The sequence below is a fragment of the Aspergillus ochraceoroseus genome, assembly GCF_002846915.1.
Source record: "Aspergillus ochraceoroseus IBT 24754 chromosome Unknown P175scaffold_3, whole genome shotgun sequence".
NCBI lineage: Eukaryota > Fungi > Ascomycota > Eurotiomycetes > Eurotiales > Aspergillaceae > Aspergillus > Aspergillus ochraceoroseus.
The window spans coordinates 2,697,168-2,716,751 of NW_024468478.1; the positions used below are offsets into that span (position 1 = coordinate 2,697,168).

General features: G+C 48.9%; 7 protein-coding genes across 7 annotated transcripts; 3 read left to right on the forward strand and 4 right to left on the reverse strand.

Annotated features, from left to right (window-relative positions):
• Positions 1-639: 639 nt before the first annotated feature.
• P175DRAFT_0516153 (NADPH:quinone oxidoreductase family protein) lies at positions 640-2,401 on the forward strand (the record flags this gene model as incomplete). The annotated part of the gene is made up of 5 exons (XM_040898894.1): positions 640-832; positions 951-1,950; positions 2,006-2,026; positions 2,221-2,303; positions 2,324-2,401. The coding sequence occupies exons 1-5, from the start codon at positions 800-802 to the stop codon at positions 2,399-2,401; spliced, it is 1,215 nt and encodes a 404-aa protein (XP_040753603.1). The 5' UTR covers positions 640-799.
• A 535-nt stretch (positions 2,402-2,936) lies between these two features.
• Positions 2,937-4,674, forward strand: P175DRAFT_0216222 (uncharacterized protein). Its single transcript, XM_040892612.1, has 3 exons — positions 2,937-3,652; positions 3,710-4,545; positions 4,600-4,674. Exons 1-2 carry the CDS (start codon positions 3,378-3,380, stop codon positions 4,251-4,253), a joined length of 819 nt encoding a protein of 272 aa, XP_040753604.1. The 5' UTR covers positions 2,937-3,377; the 3' UTR covers positions 4,254-4,545; positions 4,600-4,674.
• Positions 4,675-5,137: 463 nt separating this feature from the next.
• Positions 5,138-6,449, forward strand: P175DRAFT_0501065 (putative extracellular serine-rich protein). The gene has a single exon (XM_040897083.1). The coding sequence runs from the start codon at positions 5,509-5,511 to the stop codon at positions 5,947-5,949; it is 441 nt and encodes a 146-aa protein (XP_040753605.1). The 5' UTR covers positions 5,138-5,508; the 3' UTR covers positions 5,950-6,449.
• Positions 6,450-7,214: 765 nt separating this feature from the next.
• Positions 7,215-12,743, reverse strand: P175DRAFT_0509037 (uncharacterized protein; the record flags this gene model as incomplete). Its single annotated transcript, XM_040898402.1, has 6 exons — positions 7,215-7,903; positions 7,967-8,760; positions 9,120-9,871; positions 9,934-10,287; positions 10,345-11,732; positions 11,810-12,743. The coding sequence occupies 6 exons, from the start codon at positions 12,741-12,743 to the stop codon at positions 7,215-7,217; spliced, it is 4,911 nt and encodes a 1,636-aa protein (XP_040753606.1).
• A 1,112-nt stretch (positions 12,744-13,855) lies between these two features.
• Positions 13,856-15,031, reverse strand: P175DRAFT_0435037 (ATP synthase complex assembly protein ATP12; the record flags this gene model as incomplete). Its single annotated transcript, XM_040893704.1, has 2 exons — positions 13,856-14,649; positions 14,737-15,031. The coding sequence occupies 2 exons, from the start codon at positions 15,029-15,031 to the stop codon at positions 13,856-13,858; spliced, it is 1,089 nt and encodes a 362-aa protein (XP_040753607.1).
• Positions 15,032-16,380: 1,349 nt separating this feature from the next.
• Positions 16,381-17,017, reverse strand: P175DRAFT_0501071 (uncharacterized protein). The gene has a single exon (XM_040897084.1). It carries the CDS (start codon positions 16,994-16,996, stop codon positions 16,706-16,708), a length of 291 nt encoding a protein of 96 aa, XP_040753608.1. The 5' UTR covers positions 16,997-17,017; the 3' UTR covers positions 16,381-16,705.
• A 244-nt stretch (positions 17,018-17,261) lies between these two features.
• Positions 17,262-18,260, reverse strand: P175DRAFT_0492801 (glycosyltransferase family 2 protein; the record flags this gene model as incomplete). The annotated part of the gene is made up of 2 exons (XM_040895917.1): positions 17,262-18,132; positions 18,223-18,260. The coding sequence occupies 2 exons, from the start codon at positions 18,258-18,260 to the stop codon at positions 17,262-17,264; spliced, it is 909 nt and encodes a 302-aa protein (XP_040753609.1).
• Between the last annotated feature and the right edge of the window lie 1,324 nt (positions 18,261-19,584).

A 19,584-nucleotide genomic window follows, 5' to 3' on the forward strand; every position in this document is an offset into this window, starting at 1 on the left:
ATGGCACAGCATTAACAGGACAACTTCAAGGTTGGTTACATTTCGAGATATCTCTTTGCACAAAGAGTTAGCCAATTCCTCACATGGGAGTCTGGCAAGGTGGTCTTTTCATTACGTTTCAATCCATTTGATATCCAGGTTGCGAAGAAAGGAGTTTCAGGCTTTGGTGCATGTACAGTGAGTGACTTTGTGGGCATATAATATACTGTGTTTTTTTTTGTTTTTTTTTTCAGGCCGGTGATGTGAGGATTTGGAATTGGGGTTAGGATTTCGGGTTTGTCCAATATCGTACTTGATACAGGTCTATCGAACACTAAATAAGAGAGAATTGCATATTGCCTACAGTACCTCTGTATACTCCTCCGTACAAGCTGATCGCCTTCCTCCCATGAAATATAGCCAAAATTCAGAACAGAGTTACTTGACTTGAAAAAGGTCAATTTACTACAATTATCCCTAGCTAGCGATTGAACACAAGACTACTACAGTACCCGGAGAGCCTAGATGTCTTCGCTACCGGTAGTTAGGACGTAGTGGTAGTTAGACATGTATGTAATTAGTCAGTTAGTAATTTGTTGTTATACATACAGAGCCGACAACCTCGGCATAATGCTAATGCAGCTAGCTGTCTGGCGGGAGTTGCTTGCTTAACTGAGCGAGCCTGTTTCTCCTCTTTATCAACAACCAAGACACTCGAGCGGAGCGGAATAGATTGAAAGATATTAATTTGCTCCATCATATTTTCCTTTTTGTTTTCGTTTCGCTGAGACAGCACACACATCTGCTTTACGCTCACACGATGCGTGCCATTCAAGTGACAGAATACGTCAAGGTAAGAACATCCCCAATCACCCAGACTATTCTACTAGTACTACCGGGTGATTCAAGTACGATACGAAGAAGAAGAAGAAGAAGAAGAAGAAGAATGCTGAGCGGGGGTTTAAAATCAGGGCCCCCTAGACCTCAAAGTCAGCGACAACGTACCCACCCCCCGCCCCTCAGCAACCCAATACCTGATCGAGATCCACTCCGCCGGCACCAACTTCTTCGACCTCCTCCAGATCCAAGGCAAATACCAGCACCAGCCTGCGCTGCCGTGGATCGGCGGGGCCGAGTTCGCCGGGACCGTCGCGGCCGTGCCGAGCTCGCGGCCGCAGGGCGGATCCAACCCCAAATACCAGGTCGGGGACCGGGTGTTTGGGGCGACGCAGGGCGCGTACGCAACGCACGTGCTAGCGGGCGAGGACACGCTGCTCCGGGTTCCGGCGGGGTGGAGCTTCGAGGATGCGGCGGGGTTGTTTGTGACTGCGCCGACGGCGTACGGGGGTCTGGTGCACCGGGCGACGGTGCGGTCTGGGGAGTGGGTGCTGGTTCATGCGGCTGCCGGGGGGGTGGGGTTATCGGCGGTGCAGATTGCCAAGGCGATGGGGGCGACGGTGGTTGCCACGGCGGGCACGGAGAGAAAGAGGCAGATTGCGAGGGAGTTCGGGGCGGACTATGTGGTTGATTATCGCGATGCGGCGTGGCCGGGGGAAGTGAAGACGCTGTGTGCGCGACATCGTACGGGGGACGGGCGGGCCGGGGTAGATATTGTTTATGATCCTGTCGGCATGATTGAGGCGAGTTTGAAGTGCGTGGCGTGGAATGCGCGGTTGTTGGTGGTTGGGTTTGCGGCGGGGACGATCGAGAAGGTTGCGCTGAATCGCGTGCTCTTGAAGAATGTCAGTTTGGTCGGGTTGCATTGGGGACAGTATGCGAGGTTTGAGAAGGAGACCGTGGGCGTGGTGTGGCAGGGGATCTTTGATCTGGTTGCGCAGGGGAAGTTTAGGGGGATAGCGTTTACGGATGAGAGCTTTGTTGGGTTGGAGAGTGTGCCCAGGGCCCTGCAGGCGCTGGGAGGGAGGGAGACCTGGGGTAAAGTCGTGGTGAAGGTAATTGATGACCACGCTGGTCAGAGCAAGCTGTAGACATAGGTACATCACTTTAGATTTCCGTCTCCATATAGTTCCAATTTACCACCGGGCACGTAAGCTAAATAGACTTGGAGAAGGCTTGTGACAAAAGTCATGCAACATTTATTATTCTCATGTATATCATTATATCACATCTCATTGGAATAGGACATCATGTCGGTGCGCAAGGAGTCATGCTCTCGTAAGAATTGAAGAACATGAACTATGAAGGCCCTGGATTTCTCTAGCAACTTGAAATTCAACATAGAATCTGAAACAGATCCTGGCAATCCAACTCCACTCAGTCACAGCCACAAGACGCGGCATGTGGTGACTGTCCTTCAAAGAAGGGTCCGTAACGAGGTTTGGAGGTTCCGTTCCTGTCCAAAGACATGAACGGCGAATCAAACAGGGACAGTTGGATTGCGAAGTTGCGGTTGGTAGTGTGAAGGACATGATTAAGTTGTCGTTGAGAATGATTCATTCCGGCTTCGATTCCTGATTCGGAGATCAGTCAAGACTGGTGTTGTGTGATGAATGCGGCATTATATGGAACTATTCTTCTCGTATATCCATTATATATGAGAATGCATCAAAGCTTCCATGTAAATGCAAGCAATTGGCCTTTTGCTCATCTTTGGTGTATTGTGGTGTCTCCGTCGTGGCGGTTGTTTGGAAGAAAACATCGGCCGAAGCGTGATTTGGTTTTGTTCTTCGCTTAGCGTATTAGTCAGCAAGTCTTTGTCACGTGAAACGTTATGTACACATTAACTTGTGAAATAATTATGCAAACTCACCCAGCTAATCAGGAACTACCTAGGTAAGTATACTCCAACCTAGACACGCTATATTCGCCTTTAGAAATCCCATTGCAAGGCGCACGACTAGTTGGAACATGCCCCGGGACCCACGTGGACCCTGGGTGTACTATGTAAGCCGCACTTTGTATTCTTAGGTTCCTTTGCTGGTCATTTTCTTCGAACATTTCACTAGATTGACTTGCTTATTCGCTCTTTGCTCTTGAATGAAGTAAGGTGGCTTTAGGGGTTAATCGTACCGCCACAACTACTGGTTTAAGACAGCAAATTTGATGCTGGACCACTATGCACAGCTCTTGGGTTACATTCTAGAAGCTTACCCGTGTCGTCTTAGAACGCATAAAGGTGCGCCTTGACCCGAATTTTTGGGTTTTTTTTTTGGCCTTACGCGTTGAGGTGCCAAGGTTTTGTTGTCCCTCCATGTTGAGTAGTCAGCTATCACCACCTCCTCCTTCCTGTTCTCTACGCGGTATCAGAAGCTTCGGTCACTTGTCACTCTGCTATCGCTTGTCTCGCATCTTCCGGCTTAATATGAGTGCAGTGTAACCTTGTTTCTTGAGTGGACCCTTCACCGCACGTTGAATTGAAATACCCCTTAATCAGCACGATGAAGGTCACATCGATGACTACCGCTTTATTCCTGTTATCTAGCGTGGTCACATCAGCCAGTATCCCCAGATCAGATCTGGCTATTCGCCATGGTGATATTACCGCAGTTTCTCGCCAAGCGTCTGATCTCGAAAAGCGCCGTGGGGGTGGTGGAAGTGGACGAGGGGGCAGTAGCAGTAGCAGTAGTAGTAGCAGCAGTAGCAGCAGTAGCAGTGGAGGTGGAAGCGGAGGGCGCAGTGGCACTGGAGGAACTAGAAGTTCAACATCGACGAGGTTAGTCTTGATGGTTTCTGGTTAAATTGAGATAATGCTAATAGGATTTCGCTCCAGCTCCACCAGCAACAGCGGAGGCGCGACTCGCAGTGGCTCAGGGCCAAAACCAGCGTATGGAGGCGGGTATTACTATGGCGGAGGAGCCCTCAGTCCCTATCAGTCAGGTCTGCGATCACCGTTGGGAATAGTCCCATATTTCTTGCCTGCAGCGACTTTGGCCTTTTTCTCCAGTTCCTGGCTCTATGGGGCTCATATATACCCATATCACCATCCGTACAATTACACGAACGAAACGGGCCATCGCAATGAATCACTACCTGTTCTCTGCCTGTGCGAGGAATATATGGAGTGCGGATGCGACGATAATAACAACAGCACATACTACGAGTCGCTCTTTGGAGGAACGCAGCCGAAGAATACTAGCATTGTCCGGGTCGTCGATGTCAATGGTACAGAAACCATTGCTATCAACGGGACCTTGCCGAATGGAACGACTGTCGCTGATTCAAGCATATCATCAGCTACCGCTCTGAGGTTGATGCAAGGCGGTGGCTACTGGATGATGGTTGCGCTGGTTGTCAGCGGTGTCTGGGCCTTGTAGTGGTTTGGACTGTCAATTTCTTCTGCTCTCGGAACGGAGTTGGCAGAGGAAAATGGACAAGTCTGCACTTAATGGGCTAGCGTTATCGTCAAAGCTTGCAAAACCGTGGGGAGGTCTTTTTCTTGGCCCGTCTTGATACCCATTTGGCGTTTGGGGTTGTCTATTATTTTATCTACCTGGTCCCGACGGATGATAATGATACAACGTACTTTCCTGTTGGCCAATGCGCCTGTAGACTCGGGCTGCTTTAATTAATTCGATAGACCTTTGAGCCGTTTATCCTTCTGTGAACGTTAGACCGAGACCTGAAAAGAGAAGGGAAATTCATTAGCTAACCTATTCCTAGTCTCTTTTATCCGATGAAAAGCCCCCGGCAGAAAATGAAATTGACGGAGAGAACCCACCTTGATCAAGCAAGGTACGAAGTCTCCCCCAGATAATCCAAGCACATCAAGAAAAGGACGCGTAAGTCCCGGTTAGAAGATCCCTAGAGGCTGAATCTCTCGTACTGTTGTCCGTACTCAGTATGTCGAACCTCCAGAATGTCGTCAGCTGTCTCCATCTGGAGCCGCCAGTTCCTCGCCAGACTTGCGCACAATCAAATGTTCGTCTCTCCAGGTCTGGTCCAGTTGGTCAACGGCGCAATATTAGCGCCTGGACTAGAAAACTAGCGCCGGGCTTTCTCCCTCAATCACATATCGTGGGCTGCGATTTTACCTCGGAAACTCGACATTGTGCCAGATGGGTCCTGGAGAGACGTAATAGTTAGCGCTAACACGGTAGTCAGGTACCCTGGTGCAGAGTATGTTCGTTGTGAAACAAATGTGCAGGTCTGAGGGCGTTGGGGTCACTTATATTTTTCCTCGTGCCAAACCTGCCCCAGGCAACGACCTAGCCCCTTTTCCTTTCCACTGCCTCTCGCTCTTCTATAACCTCTTCCTCCCTTCCTTCGACTTCTGATCTCACTGCGTGATACTCCATCATCGTTGTCTCTCTCTCTCTTTCTACAAGGGCTGTCACTCGTTTCCAGCTCCATTCACTCTTTTTTCCACACAAAACCCCCCCAGCGACAACTCAAACACCTTAATCCTTGCGGTTTATACCAGTCAATTCAAACCACATTCGACACCCCTGTATCTTACAGCACGAACCATCTTTCCCAACTCCATTCTTAACCGCCTGGCTGTCCCCGCCTCGATCTCAACTTCTCCAGATAGCCAAGAAGAAGAAAGAAAGAAAGTCCGTCGAAGTCAAGATGCAGTTCCTCAAGGCTCTCCTCATCGCCAGCGCCGCTTTCGCGCCCTTTGCCTTCGCCACTGAAGTCCAATCTGCCACCTCCGCCGTCACCAAGACCGTCACCGTCAAGGTTGTCAGCGCCACGCTTTCGTCGACAGCTACTCCTACCCCAACTTCCTCTTCCACTACCAGCACCAGCACCACCACCACCAAGAGCAGCACCCAGATCATCAAGACCACCAGCTTCTCCGCGACTCCTTCGTCGACTGCTTACTCGTTCCACCCCAGCTCCAGTGCTGCTGTTTCCTCCATCGTCGTGGTTCCCTCCTACTCTAGCACCGCTGCACCCTCGTCTTCCTCTGCTCCCATTCTGACGGGTGCCGCTGCCCCTGCTGCAAAGCTTTCCGGTGCTGCTCTTGGTGCCGGTGCCGTTGCCGTTGCCGGTCTCCTCATGTTCTAGATCCAGCTCTAGGATTTTCAAAACGCTTAGATCTCATCAATGTTCTCTTTTCGTTTTATTTTCTCAACTTCCATCTATTGGGTGCATGATTCCCTCCGAGTAGGGCGAATATAGATCAGAGTCGGCTTCTTCATCGTTATCTCTCTCTCTCTCTCTCTCTCTATACCAGCCTGTCAACCAGGGTCTGCGGCCTACTACCTCTTTCCCTATGTCCATGTCTTATCTTCACTTCTTCAACTACGTCAACTCTTACTACTACTACCTTTCATATAATACCACGCACGCCTCCAGCGCATATGTATTGATATTCTGCTACATATTATCTTTCACGTTTTCGTCAATGTCCGTCTCCTGGTTTCTCCAACGCCGCTGCAAACTTAGCTGGGACTCAGCCTGTACGATGACGAATCACGGTTTCTTCTTCTTCTTCTTCTTCTTTTCTAATCTTTTTTCCAATAATTGCTAAAAGAGTTTCTTTTTTTTTTCTTTTTTTTTTTTTTCTCCTGTATATATAAATAGATATATATATATGTGTGTGTGTGTGTGTGTGTGTGTCTCTCTCTATTTTACCCCTGTAAATTCACATACATAATCCATAATAATCCATACTCCATACTCCATATTAGCATCCAGACAGAACCAAAGTTATATTATATTTATCATTAACAATGTAACATATACATGCACATCTACAATGCAGAAAGGTATTCTTTCTGATTCATTTGTTGTTACAGAGATAGCCGAATTTAATGTAATGTAATGTAATGCAAGGGGCGTGGCTGGCGTAGGTATGCCTATATTTATAGCAGTTATTCTACCTGAAAGGTTGCAATATATGCATGACGTGCAGCTAGCTGGATTGGCATGTCCTGTATTCTGGACTCTGGAATCTGGACTCTGGACTCTGTATGGTGTTTGCGAGAGGCTGGATGCATGCATGCATACATGCATACATGCATACATCCTAAGAAAGGTAGGGAAGTAGGACTGTATGTATACATAGACTATACTGTAGGGTCTTTGGTTTGGGTTGGGTTGTTCTTTCTACTATAATACTGATAATAAAATAAACAAATCAAGATGCATAATGGGATACTGTACATAGAAATAAAGGAGATGATGGTATATGGATCCTAGGCATGGGGGAGTATGGGATACATGGTGATTCCGTTTTTTCTGTTCTTTTAACAAGGTCAGTCAGTCGCCTTCAAGAGTCCTTGTGCATCGCCTCGTATCTGCAAAGAATTAGTTTTATTACATGTCGCTCATAGCAGGCTTGTTGACTTTAAAACATACCTCTTTCCTCTGAATGCCCACAGTCCCCAGTTTCCACAAGATACGTCATGCGGATCCAGGTCGTTGAGATCCCACCGCAGACTACGGAAGATGTTCTCGCCTGGCTGGAGCAGAATATCAAACTCCCCGGCGCATTTGTCCTTCACCCAGTTGATGTCTCGCTCCATATCCCACTGAGTGTAGCCGGTAGCGATAATAGGAACCTTCGTCTCGAGGAGCTGCGGTAGAGTCTCCTCCCATTCGTGGGAGCTGGCCGGGTGTCCAAGACCAGGGTGGAAAAGGACAATGCAGTCCAGATACGGGTCAAAGGGTTGGAAGTACTGTGCTTTGTACATCGTGTGGAAGTAATCCACGTACGTTGTGATCTTGAACTGACCACCTAGTCGGTCCTCCACAATACCTCCAAACGGATTCTCCGGCGTCCGTTCTGGAAGAGGGAACTCCTCGTCTCGGTTTGCCATACTCTCAGGCCCGATGAAAATGAGATGAATAAGAGACCGGGGGAAAATGTAGCTGAGCTGCAGCCACACGTCACGAGGCAAAGAGGATTCAGCACGCGCACCCAAAATAAAGATCCGAACCGGAGGAGCCTTCAGGCGCAGACCCTGCATATCAACACCTTCTCCGGTCCTAGGAGGATGAAGAGAGTACCGGAGCGCTAAATAAACCCATTAGCTCCATTGCATAAATATTAATAGAGAATGTTGTTGTTAAGTCTCACCGCTAATGCTCTTAAGACCTTCAGTTGTAAGTCTGCTATCCTTTCGGATGCTGTACGGGCTCAGCTCATGCAAGACACTTCCGATAGTAAGCGGATAAGTGAGCATTCGGGTCACCTGCCGCATGCTCCGATCATCGTTAATAGCCTCAAACTCCCGCGTGTACAGGAAAGTATCCCAATTGGTCATGTTGATGACAAAGTTATCATCCTGGGGGGGTCCAGGGTACGAGAATTCGGGGAAGAAGCGTCCCGAGTGCAAATCATGGTCATCCTCGTTGATCTGTCTGATGGTCTCGCAAACCTCCAAATGGGCTTCAAAATCATCCATCCAGTGTCCCTCCGAGCAGTAAATTGGGACACCACAGTCCGGGCATTCAAAGTGCGAGTGGGCCGGAGGAAGACCTGAGGTTTCGGTGCTTTTGCGCGATTCCGGGTCATGTGGGGAAACCGGCATCCGAGTCTGCTGGTGGCTAGGATGGGGGCAGAATGCATTTTGCTTGATGAAAGCTGCACGCTGTCGGATTGCCGGGGCCGGGGACTGGGAGAAAGGGTGGAAGAGATTGTTACGTTTTAGGAGAACTCGGGTCTCGGGGGAAGGGGTCGATGTTGCAGACGTCGCTTTCTGCACCATAGGCGAGACGCGCAGGGTTGTCGAAGAGTTTATTGGAGTGGGAAGGAGAGAATTCTTCGACCAAAGACCGGCATTGTTGCGGGATCCAAATCTTCGCGTCAGCGAAGCACAAGAGCCGTATGCTCGTCGTGAACTGGAGGCATTGGGAGACCGAAGTGGAGAGCTAGAGGACGCAATGCCTCGTCGGAGCACCTGCAAACAGCGTCCACAGGTATACTCACCAGTCATTTCGATAGAATGGGGGTGGGAAACGAAGTGGTGAGAATTCTGGAGATGAAGCTCCCAGCTGTGCTCCCACTTCTTTCGGTTCGGCCAGAGCAGCAGCAGTCCCGCATGTTTGCACGTGACCGTCTCGGGCTACCGACAACGCAAGACGGGCCAAAGATCAAAGTAATTCAATGGATTAACAGCGTGTAAGGTATGTACAGGTAGAGTTATATGTAGGGGTTATAAGATTTATTAGGGTTTGCTTGTCCTCATCGTGCCATCGTTTTTCTGGCCTCTTAAAAAATATCTTCAGACTTGCTCCAATCCGTCTTCTCCCTACAACCCCAGTAATCGCCAGTGTGTGCCCAGTATTCTTCTCCAGTGACAGCACACTGAGCCTTGCTGAACCACTTAGGCCGGTACTCTTCACCATTGGTCTCCCTCTCACGTCGCTTGGCTCGTTGCTTTTCCTCAACCCGATGCTTCTCGGTAGCGGCCAAATCATACTCACCTTCCTCCATCGCCCGTTGATCGGGACGAAGTCGGGTGTCGGTCGGCGGGAGATGTGGTCGCAGACTGTCAGTGAGCGCGTTCAGGGTGATGACGAACGGGGTCAAGTTGAACGGAATTCCAGTCGGGCGAGGATGAGCCTGCCAAACCAAAATCGTCTTGGCCGACTCGGGATCCTGGCCAGAAACCGGTGCTTCATACCCAGGGGTATGGCGGGCATAGATCTTGTCATTCCAGCGGCCACCAATACTCCATTTAGGCGAACCGTCAGCATCGACAACCTTGCCTGCGACTTGGTATGCAGACGATGCTTTCCAGCCCCTCGGCTTGAAGTCCAGGTAACAGACCTCACCAGTAGTCCAATTCTTGATTTCCATCAGACCGTAATTATCAACGGTAGGATTTCCAGTAATGATGCCAATAACCGAGGATGTGACCTTCTTCCAGGTGTAGAGTTCTTCGCCTCCGCAGGCGGGTCGCAACTTCAAGAACCAGGTTCCCAAAAGATTGATATCAAAAGATTTCCCGTAGAACTTCGACTTGAGAGATGATTCTCCCTAAGAATATCACTTCGTTAGTTTAATCAAAAAGATGTAAATTAGCAGGAACAGTTTCTCACCCAGTAGTCCCACTTGGGCGACTCAGCCAGCGCAACCCCAATTGGTGGATGGTGGCTAACTTGTTCGACGAAGAACCGATAGCCCTTGTCTGGTCGAACATACTCAAAGGTCTCCCCCAGGAGCGGGTTAAACGGTTTTGCCACACGACCGATTGTCGAAGCGTATTCACTCGCCGCATAAGCAGCAACATACACCAACCGCTCAAGAGAATCAGTCCGGTCGGCTGCAACATCGAGGAGATCGGTGTATTCCAAATCTTCGGCCACACGTTGGAGCAACGAGGTGGGTTCGTTAAACGAGACCGGAAGAGTCATTTTCGTCATATCTTTACCAATCATAGACTTCAAGATGCCCTATCGGAAAAGGTTAGAATAGCGACTTGTAGCTGTAAGGGGGAAATAATCACTTACCCAGAGAGAAATCTTTGGTCGGTTGTCATAGTCCATCTTAAGTCTATGTCTAATACCCTCCTCATATCCCTTGAACGAAGGTGACACTTCATCGCGCCTGATAGCACGGAGCTTGTTTATCTCATCCTGAACCTTTTCCTCTTCTTCCGCCGTCTCTGCAGGAGTGAGATCCTCGACTTCGATCTCTCCCGAATCGATTGCATCGAAGAACTCGTCGTCCTCTCCATCATCCGATTCCGAGTCATAAAGGCTATTGATCTGCGAAAGAGCGGATTTCGTACGGCGAAGTTGGGACGCGGATTCCTGTTCCTTAGGGTCTTCTGCAGCTTGTAATTGTTCTGCCGTCAGATCCCCTTCAACGTCAACATCAGCTTCGCCAGAAACTTGTGCACCCGACGCAACTTTGCTGGGGATGCGGCTAGGGGCACTTGAAGAATTCTCCAGGGCTTCTTTCAGAGCCCGCTTAGTACGGCGTCTCTTTTCTTCAGACTCGCCCATTTTAGATTGGAGCTCCTCGTGTTCTTGAGCAATACGTGCCATGCTCTCTTCCCACATCTTACGGAGGTAGGCTTCCCGGGTGAGCCGGTGCTGCCAGTACGCATCGCGATCCCGGGATATCTTCAACAGATTCTGCACCAGGCCCTTGAGGCTATTCACAGCCGCCTCGTACGCGGTAAGAGCTTGATCAACGGCCGGATCCGAAAGTGCCACACTCGGATCCCTCGTCTTCTCCACTTGTAGAGAAGAGGCAACATTGGCAAGGATCTCCAGCTGAAGCTTCGCAGATTGCGCAGTGATATTCATGGCATCCTTGTCGGCTACTGGCATGTCGCGGCTGGACACATAATCTCCATAGTCATCCTCGTCACCCTCCATATCAGGGCCAGTAGTTACATGGCTCGAAATCCTATTCATCTCATCGGAGGGACCCTGCTCGAAAGAACCATACAAGGAGCCATCCTCATCGACAGGCACACTATCCAAGGTTGTGCGAGACGTATATGTGCTGAGCTTCGCACCACTGCTGCTCGGGACGCCTAGCGCGAAAGGAGCCAGACCCTTCCCATTCGACTTCGAAGTGGTATGGCTTGGAGATTCGGAAGGCGCTTCGCTGGGTCGACCTTCGATCTGTTCAATTTTGGCCTGGCGTAGCACCTCCGCATGCTTTGACTGGCGCCTTTCTTCCTCTTTCGCCTCATCCTTTGCGAATTGAATGGCATTATTGAGGGTCCAAAACCAACGCTTCGCCTCTACAACATGGTTCGCCTTGAGATGGTACTTGACGGACGACTTTCCATGAATTTCAAAGCGAGTCTTATCCTGAGAATCCATGTTGAGCCTAGCGATCTTCATATTAATGGCTCCGCGGCAGGCAGAGCCCGCATCATCTGTAAGAGAACATGTTTTAGCATCAAGCGATAGAAAGCTTAGGTTTAAAAAATCGCAACAAGTAAATCATATATACCTTGATGTTTATAATAACTCAAGACCCCATCCTCAAGGACAAACCACCTCAGCTTATAGCCACTGGTGTAATTCGTCCATTTTTTCAAATAGCCTCTCATTTCACGGGAATCCTTGCCTGCAAACGAAGCCTCTCCGGCACCAGGTCGTCCCGTAACACCTTGGCCAGAGCTGGTTCCGAGAATCGCCTTTTCCTGGATACCCCGCTGAGCGATAACAGCCGCAGGGGACTTCTTGACAATAGCCCTTGTCCTATCATCCTTTGTCACATCTTGGGGCAATTTACCCTTCTTATCGCGACGGAAGGGGTCGGCTCCATGCATCAAGAGGATCTGAATAAGTTTTGTATCCTTCTTTCTAGCTCCCTCGTGTAGAAGAGTGCCGCCAGAATGGGCGGTAGTGGGATCCGTAACCAAATCCAAAGCATTGACGTCCATTATTCCTTCAACACGGGGCTCCACCAACAGCTTCTCCAACGTATCATAATCACCATGGGCAATAAGAGTTTGGATCTCCTGGGTCTTACTATCGATGAAAAGCGACCGGGCCAGTTGGAGTTGCTGGAAAATCTCCGGGTTGCGTGCAACTTCGAGAGCGGTCTGACCGCGGTAGTTGACGATCGAATCATTAACAGAGGGTCTGTTCAGCAGCTCACGCACTACCGGCCCTCTGCCAAGCTGAGCAGCGAGGTGTAGCGGGGTATTGCCATCCCGATCGCGCGTGTTAATATCCAGATCCTCACCCGCCGACAAAACGTACTCGACAACCTGGGGCTCCGCACATTGGATCGCAAGATGAACAATGGTGGTGCCGGAAAGACCGTTCGCCGCTTGGGGATCTCTACTCTCCTTGATAGCCTTGGAGATGGCAGTCGTGTCGCCACTGCGTAGGATTTCGAAGAGTCGGAATGTCCGCACCGACTGATCAAGCGACATGGACCCGCTCTCCCCCTGGCTCAGGGACGGTAGCTTCTCGATGTTGTCGCCACTCTGGCTGGATGCGATAGGATCCGAAATAGATTCCGTAGGCATAGTGGGCGAGTTTGCTTCGTGGCGCGACCTTCGGATGCTAGGGCCTCGGTGTAACGAAATGGCGGAGATGGATAGAGTGCTGGTGTTAACTGGGGAAGACGTGGCAGATTCCACGGGCGAGCCACAGTCGCGACCAGCGGTCTCCTCGTGTCTGTCCCTCGACTTATCACGATGCAGAATCGCCAGCGCCAAAGCGCTCTTGGAGCGTTTGTGATGCCTGCTACTGAATGGCGGGGTAGGTAGGTTAGCGGACTGGCGTCTCCTGGTCTTCGCTAGGAATTCGAAAGGGGTTGTGTTCTTGGATCGGGGGAAGGGAGGAGGGGTTTCATCCAGCCAAGTGGCACTGGTGCACTCGTAGGAGACTCATGGACCCTTCCCTTCATATATTCAGGAATATTCAGGAATATTCGTCTGCCTTGAGCATCTAGACGAGTGCCAACTCCGATCCATGGATCCAATAAGGTGACCGGTTAGGTAGACTGCACTTACCCTTCGCCCTTTTCCGTCATCTCTACCTTGGCACAGATATATGCATAGGTAAGAATAGAACTCAACAAAGAACGCGCTCACTAGGAATGCAAGAATTCCGAACCCGATAAATTTGCACCCAGGACGGGGGAAGGATGAGGAAATCAAACTGTCGTAGAGAACAAGGGAGGCGTTAACCTTCCAGACACTGGCTGCTCCTTGGGCGCGCCTTGGCGGCTTTCTACAAGATGATCCTTCCTCCTTCAGCAGATTCGGCTGGTGAAAACAGCCAAAATTATTCATCTGTACACGGCCCGTAAACACTTAGGTAGCTCTAGCGATTGATATGGTTGAGAGTAGGGAATCTGTGGCTCGAAAGGGGCCCGTTCAGGGGAACTCGTTGTGTACCTTGGAAAAGAAGCTCATCGACACATCTAAATATCATACAATGTCACGCTGACTATATACTGTACATATGTATAACTACCAGACATTTTTTTTTTATCTATACAAGACATGGCTCTTAATCAGCGAGAAATGGAGCGGATTTATTTTGTCTCCCCACTCACCAAAAGAATCACGCTGCCAAGTTGTCGCTTCAAGTCCTCCTTGTCAACATCATGAGTATCTTCCACCTCGCCCCACATATCAGTCTGCCACTTGACCTCGAGGCTAGATGCTTCGGCTGCCTCTTCGATGCCGAACTTCTTCTTCCCGGACCGTTGTACATGGCGGAAGTTTTCACTCCACTCAGTAATTAACCTAACCGCAACCAGGAGACTCTTGGAGGCAAGGATGCCTCTTTCCAATGCAGCCAGATCATGAGCTTCCAGTCCCTCAATCCACTGCCGGATGATCTCCTTTGTCGCCTGGGGTTGTGATGCCGGGAAGATGCTATCTGTATCCAAAACTGGCTGGATTTCAATTCCAGGCCATACCTTTGTGCTCAAAAATGCAATGACATCCTGCGCAACCCGCATTTGTGCCTCCCGGAGAGTTTCGCGCTTCTGTCCATTTTCATCGATTTCCTCGGCCGCATTGCCGTTCTCCGGTACCCAGCAGAGTAGCGTATCCGTATCTAGGTAGCGCATTGCGGTTTTAATAATCTGTTCTCTTGTGGTATGCTCCCCTGCGGCATCCTCCTGTACAATATCTGCTGCACGTGCGGTGAGAGAAGTTAATGGAATCAAATGGTTCTTCAAGGCCTGCTGCGCCGATGTCATCACATCCCACTCCAGAGCAATGGCATGTGCAAGGTGAGGCTTCGTAGTCGGTACAGAAAGAACGGTTTTCGCCGGGGTTCGGACCGGTCGTTTATCTAGTAGAACTTGGTATTCTCCTTCTAGAAACAAGAACAGAGAGAGTATTAGTCTCACCAATTACAAAGTCATAAGGGAAAGAAAAAGGGGGGGGGGGATTAATTAAATACCAGGCTTCTGCTTGACATGAACATCCTTCCAAAATCGCTTTTTCAATACCGTAGGTCGCTTGACCAGCCGGGACTGCGACTCGGTTCCCTCAGCTCCGTCCGCTTGCTGTTCGCCAAACCCGGGTGCGGCTGAAGGGGCTTTAGGAGGCGGGCCATGGGCCGTAATTGGATGAGCAATGGCAGCTTTTACCGTTTGAGAGTGGAAAACGCGTGATATTGAGGCATTGCATCGCACGGATGTTGAAATTGCTTGCTGCGGACAACCCGCGGAAGCTCGAAGAAAACCCGCCAGCATCTTTCGAGGCATTCTAGGAAGAAAAAAAACCGCAGAGGGAGAAAAGACCCTGTTAACAGACAAATGCTAGACGAATCTACCACAGCCCCTTTGATCGAATGAGTGTCTTGAAACCCGGAGTGTCTGCGTGGTAGAAGTCAATTGGCGACTTATTCGCGGGCACTCATCAATCAATGATGTTTGGAGTAAAAAAAGATAAGTAATCACTCGTGACACTCGCCACAGTTGAACGCCATAATAGTCAGGTCACCCTGCGAGGCTCGCTCCTTAAGGCTCATGCAGTTGGGACCTCGAAAAGTATGGAAGTTTTATTTTTATAGTTTACAAATAATCACCAAAAAAAAAAAAAAAAAATTAAAGCCCAGTATGATAGGTGAAAGGTATGGTTTAGTTTTCCAATGCATATTCCAAGCTTCATTTGAAATCTACAACGCAAAAACATGTGAGAATCTCAAGAACAAAAAAATCGCTGCTGATTCCGAGGATTAAAGATTAGCCATCGGAGATATCTCTGGTGTCGCACTTGATCCTATCCCTGCAGCCTGATCCGGCCTCGGACAACAAGTCTTGCGGGAGATCTGGTTGATTCAATCATCGACAAGCCGATAGTCAACTGTCGAAGATGTTCTGCATCATGCATTGTAATGAGAGGAACCGAAAGAATCGTAGCCTGATGTAGGATATAAATAGGGAGTATTAAATATTACCGACGCGATTCCACACGAGCGAAAGCAAGAGTAACCGAATATTCCAGAGAGCCACCCAGGGGTTGATCTAAATGGGAAGGGGAGAAAAAAGAAAAAAGAAAAATAGAATAGAAAAGAAAAGAAAATGTAGAAGAAAGAACAGAAGAACGAGAAATTTTTGGTAAACAGTACCGAACTGAAGCGACAAGAGCCTGCCCACGCTTTTATAATTTACATGAAAAATATTGCAATCTTCAAGGGGAATGAATTGTGGATGAAAAGTAGGAAACTGGGAATTGCTTGCACGGTTCCGTTGACCCAAAATACAAGCCATCCTGAATGTTGAAAAGTTGGACACGCAGGAAAGGCGGCGATAGCGAAACCCGTGTAAAAACTGATGGTACATTGGTTAAGGCGATTTGTCCGGAGCGTTGGAATCTCTTTTAGAATCCATTTATCATTTCTTGAATATTGGGAGCGTCATAAAGCGTTTCGTCGTAAAACATCACAAAAAAAAACTAATCCGCGCCCTCGATGTGGCGATAGCAGGCGGCCATTGAACCGGTGCTGCAAGTCTCGAGAAACGGTATTTGATGTGGGTTCAGGTATGTATGAGATGCAACATCTCCATGTACAATTGGTTGCTTGGATATCAAGTGGCGGAGCTGTGCCGGTCGCGAATTGTGAGTGATAAATTTGGGGTAGTAAGCTGGTGCTTTCAGGTGGTGTTCAACATCTGTTCGTTTTTTCATGCGTTCTGCGTCGAAATCATCGGCACCATCCCGGCTTCCCCATGTGGTCTAGAACAAGAAAGTCAGCTTGGCCGGGCCCAGAAAAAAAAAATATTGCTCTCGTGTTATTCTTTCCTTGTTTTGGGGGACAGGGGAGAGGGGGAGGAGCAAATGAGGAATTCAAGTGTAGAGTAGAACCAGGAATGAGGGGAAGAGAGAGGACGGGCCCACGAGCTATATTGCACGGGAGGGGCTGGCTACAAGGTATTGGGATGATAGCAAGGAATATTTGTAGGGACATAAAGCCGACTACTGCCGATGAAAGTCTGGACAGCACATCGACTTTGTAGATAGGAGCTAGACTGCTGCAGCTCCCGAGCGGTGCGTAAATTGGGTGGTGGGATCAGGTGAAGGAAGGATCGGGATTTGTAACATACCACACTAAGTGTCAGAACTGCGTACATCTTGATACCTCCGTGGAAATAGCCGAAAAGGATAGACACGGGCAAAAGCAACATGTCGACGGGGTACCGGATGTAATGTCCCATGAGTTTGATGAATTTGCTGCAAAACATCCACGCCGCAAGCATCATCATAGCCATGGCGTGCGAATACTCGTCCCAAGACACTGTCGCTTTGTAACAAAGAAAAATAAGGCCCAAATCTCCTAAAAGAGCTGGGGGGGATAATGTTGTCATATGAACAGCATAGGCGCTCCAAGGTTGACGGCTGGCAGTGAAGATTCCAGTATCAGTTGATAGCCCAAATTTTTATTTTCGCTTTCTCTCTCTCTGTCTCTTTAAGTAAAACTTACTACCAAATGTGTTTCTCATCAAACATACTTGTGAGGTTGCTCCTCCAGTTGCTTCGAGACCATCGTGCACATTGCTTCAGGAACTTTGGGTTATCTTCGAGGGTGGTCTGAACCTCTGCCTCAGGATGGTACTGCATATAGGTATTCCAACCGTGCGAAACCATCCAACGGGTGATGAAGTTGTCGTCGTCAGCGTTCAACTGGTACTTTCCAAACCACCATCCTTCATTTGTAAAAGCATATGTAAACCCATCGTCTTGAAGAATATGTGTTCTGTAGGCGACAGTTCGCCCAGACATACAAGGAAGTCCGCCGTCAATATGGGTAGTAGCGGCGCAATCGAAATTTCTCCGTTCAAGGTAAAGGGCTCCAAGAAACCCCCACAGACGCTGGGACAATGTGGGGGAAACAGCGCGACGAAGGCGCTGACAAGTTACCACGCCTCCAAACCGCTCGTTCTTTTCGAAAGGCGCCAACATCCACATCAGCACCTTTGGTGGCCAAATCACATCATCGTCTGCAAAAACCGTAATAGCTGTTCGAACTTCGGGGATCGCTCTAGTCATCTGGCGACGCTTATTAGGATGTGTGACCGTGAACAAGCGAATCCTTGACTGAGCAGCAGGCATACGACTCAGCATCGCTTCTGCCTTTTTCCGGTTCGCTTCAATTGTCACAATGAGAAGCTCATAGGGACGATTTGAAAGAATTGTTTCAATTGTTCTCTCTAGTTCGTCGCCACAGCCCTCCAGGGTAGGAAGAATAACTGTCACATCTTGTGCGGTCAATTTCGGGTTTTCCGGGGGCGGGATCGGTTTGAAGGTCCAGAAGGAAAACAGATTGATAACCAAACGGATGTAACGGTATATACTGCAATCAGAGTCACGGAGTTAGTTAAGCGGGTTGCATTTAAGGACGGGTCATTAATTCAAGGCTTCGAAGAAGCGGAGGATCACTGACAAAAGAGCGATAAACGCTCGCATATATGTCATTGGCATTATGAGCGGTTTAGAACGGGCTGCTCGATCTCGATATATTTATTTTATATCTGCTTTTCCGGGGTCCTTTCTCTCCAGCTGCCAACCTCGAAGCACATTGAACGGCGGTATGGGTTCACTACCTATGCCCACCGTACAGAGGGAAATTGGGCAACAATGCTAGTACCGTCCTTAAGCCCCTGCCCTTGCAAGGCAAATTGTCTAGTATAGAAAGTAGATTGCGTACGATGCAAGTGAAAGAAAGGGTTCTGCTCCTAAGGGGGGGGGGGGGGGTTCAGAATTTGGAGCAGAGTGATGGAAAAGAATGAAGAGAGAGGAGGTAGAAGTGGCAAACGAATGTCTGGGAGGGGAATGACAGGAGGCTCCTCAAGAATAATAACCTTCAGAGGGAGAGAAGAGGATTACTTCCAGGACGGGTTGGCTTCTTAGAAGAGGCGAGTATCGAGGGCTTTAGTTGCAGCAACAGCGGCATTGGCGACCTTTATTTGTCGCGGAGAGACTCGAGGGCAGGGAAGGCACATGTCCAAGAATCGCATCCAGACAATGACTCGAGCCAATCCTGAAACAGGAAAACAAAAAAGTTTCGTGAGGGCTCCAGTTCCTTTGTCATTTTGAGTGTCATGCAGGTGTATTTTTTGCCTCGTGCGTCAGACCCTGGATCTAGATGAAATTGACGGAGGAAACTTGGGGTGGAGAAAGGATTGGCGGCGGCCCATGCAGCAACTACGCAGTGACATGGGCTAGCAAGTGGGGATGGTTTAATGCATGGTGTGGATGACGATGGGGGTGCTAGGAGTTAGTCGCAGGCTAGGCTGTGAATTTAGCTGCGGTGCATGTCTCCGAAAAGCTCCCGCTGTGGCCGGAGAGAATGGTGGAAAACAGCAGGAGGTCGTCGTCAATGACCCTATTGCGGTCGTTAACTCCGTGCTAACTATAGCAGCCGACTTGGGAACCATGGAATGATAATTTATTTATTTATTATTTACTAGGTAGGTACTTAGTAGTGTTAATATGATTGTTATTTTTTTTTTCTTACTAGGTTACACTCGATTATTATTCTCCGTAATAGATTGGTTTTTTTTTTTTCTTTCTTCCTCTTAGTAGTTACAAGGTAGTAGTGAGTATTTTGATTCTGGGGTGCGAGGTTACTTACTACCTGCATTGTTTAGGTCTAATAGGCGAAGTAATGCCGAAGAACCGACGGGCTAAACTATTAAGAAACCAGGATAAGTAATAATAAATAAAATCATAATAAAAATTGACTTAAATTAACTACTACTACTACTACTACTACTAATAGTGGTAGTGGTAGTAGCAGTACCTA

Excerpts from the sequence above, each read along its gene's own strand:
- P175DRAFT_0216222 (XM_040892612.1), top strand. The coding sequence starts at position 3,378 with ATGAAGGTCACATCGATGACTACCGCTTTATTCCTGTTATCTAGCGTG. Across the intron at positions 3,653-3,709 it reads AGAAGTTCAACATCGACGAG|CTCCACCAGCAACAGCGGAG; the intron begins GTTAGTCTTGAT and ends ATTTCGCTCCAG.
- P175DRAFT_0501065 (XM_040897083.1), top strand. The coding sequence starts at position 5,509 with ATGCAGTTCCTCAAGGCTCTCCTCATCGCCAGCGCCGCTTTCGCGCCC.
- P175DRAFT_0501071 (XM_040897084.1), bottom strand. The coding sequence starts at position 16,996 with ATGGGACATTACATCCGGTACCCCGTCGACATGTTGCTTTTGCCCGTG.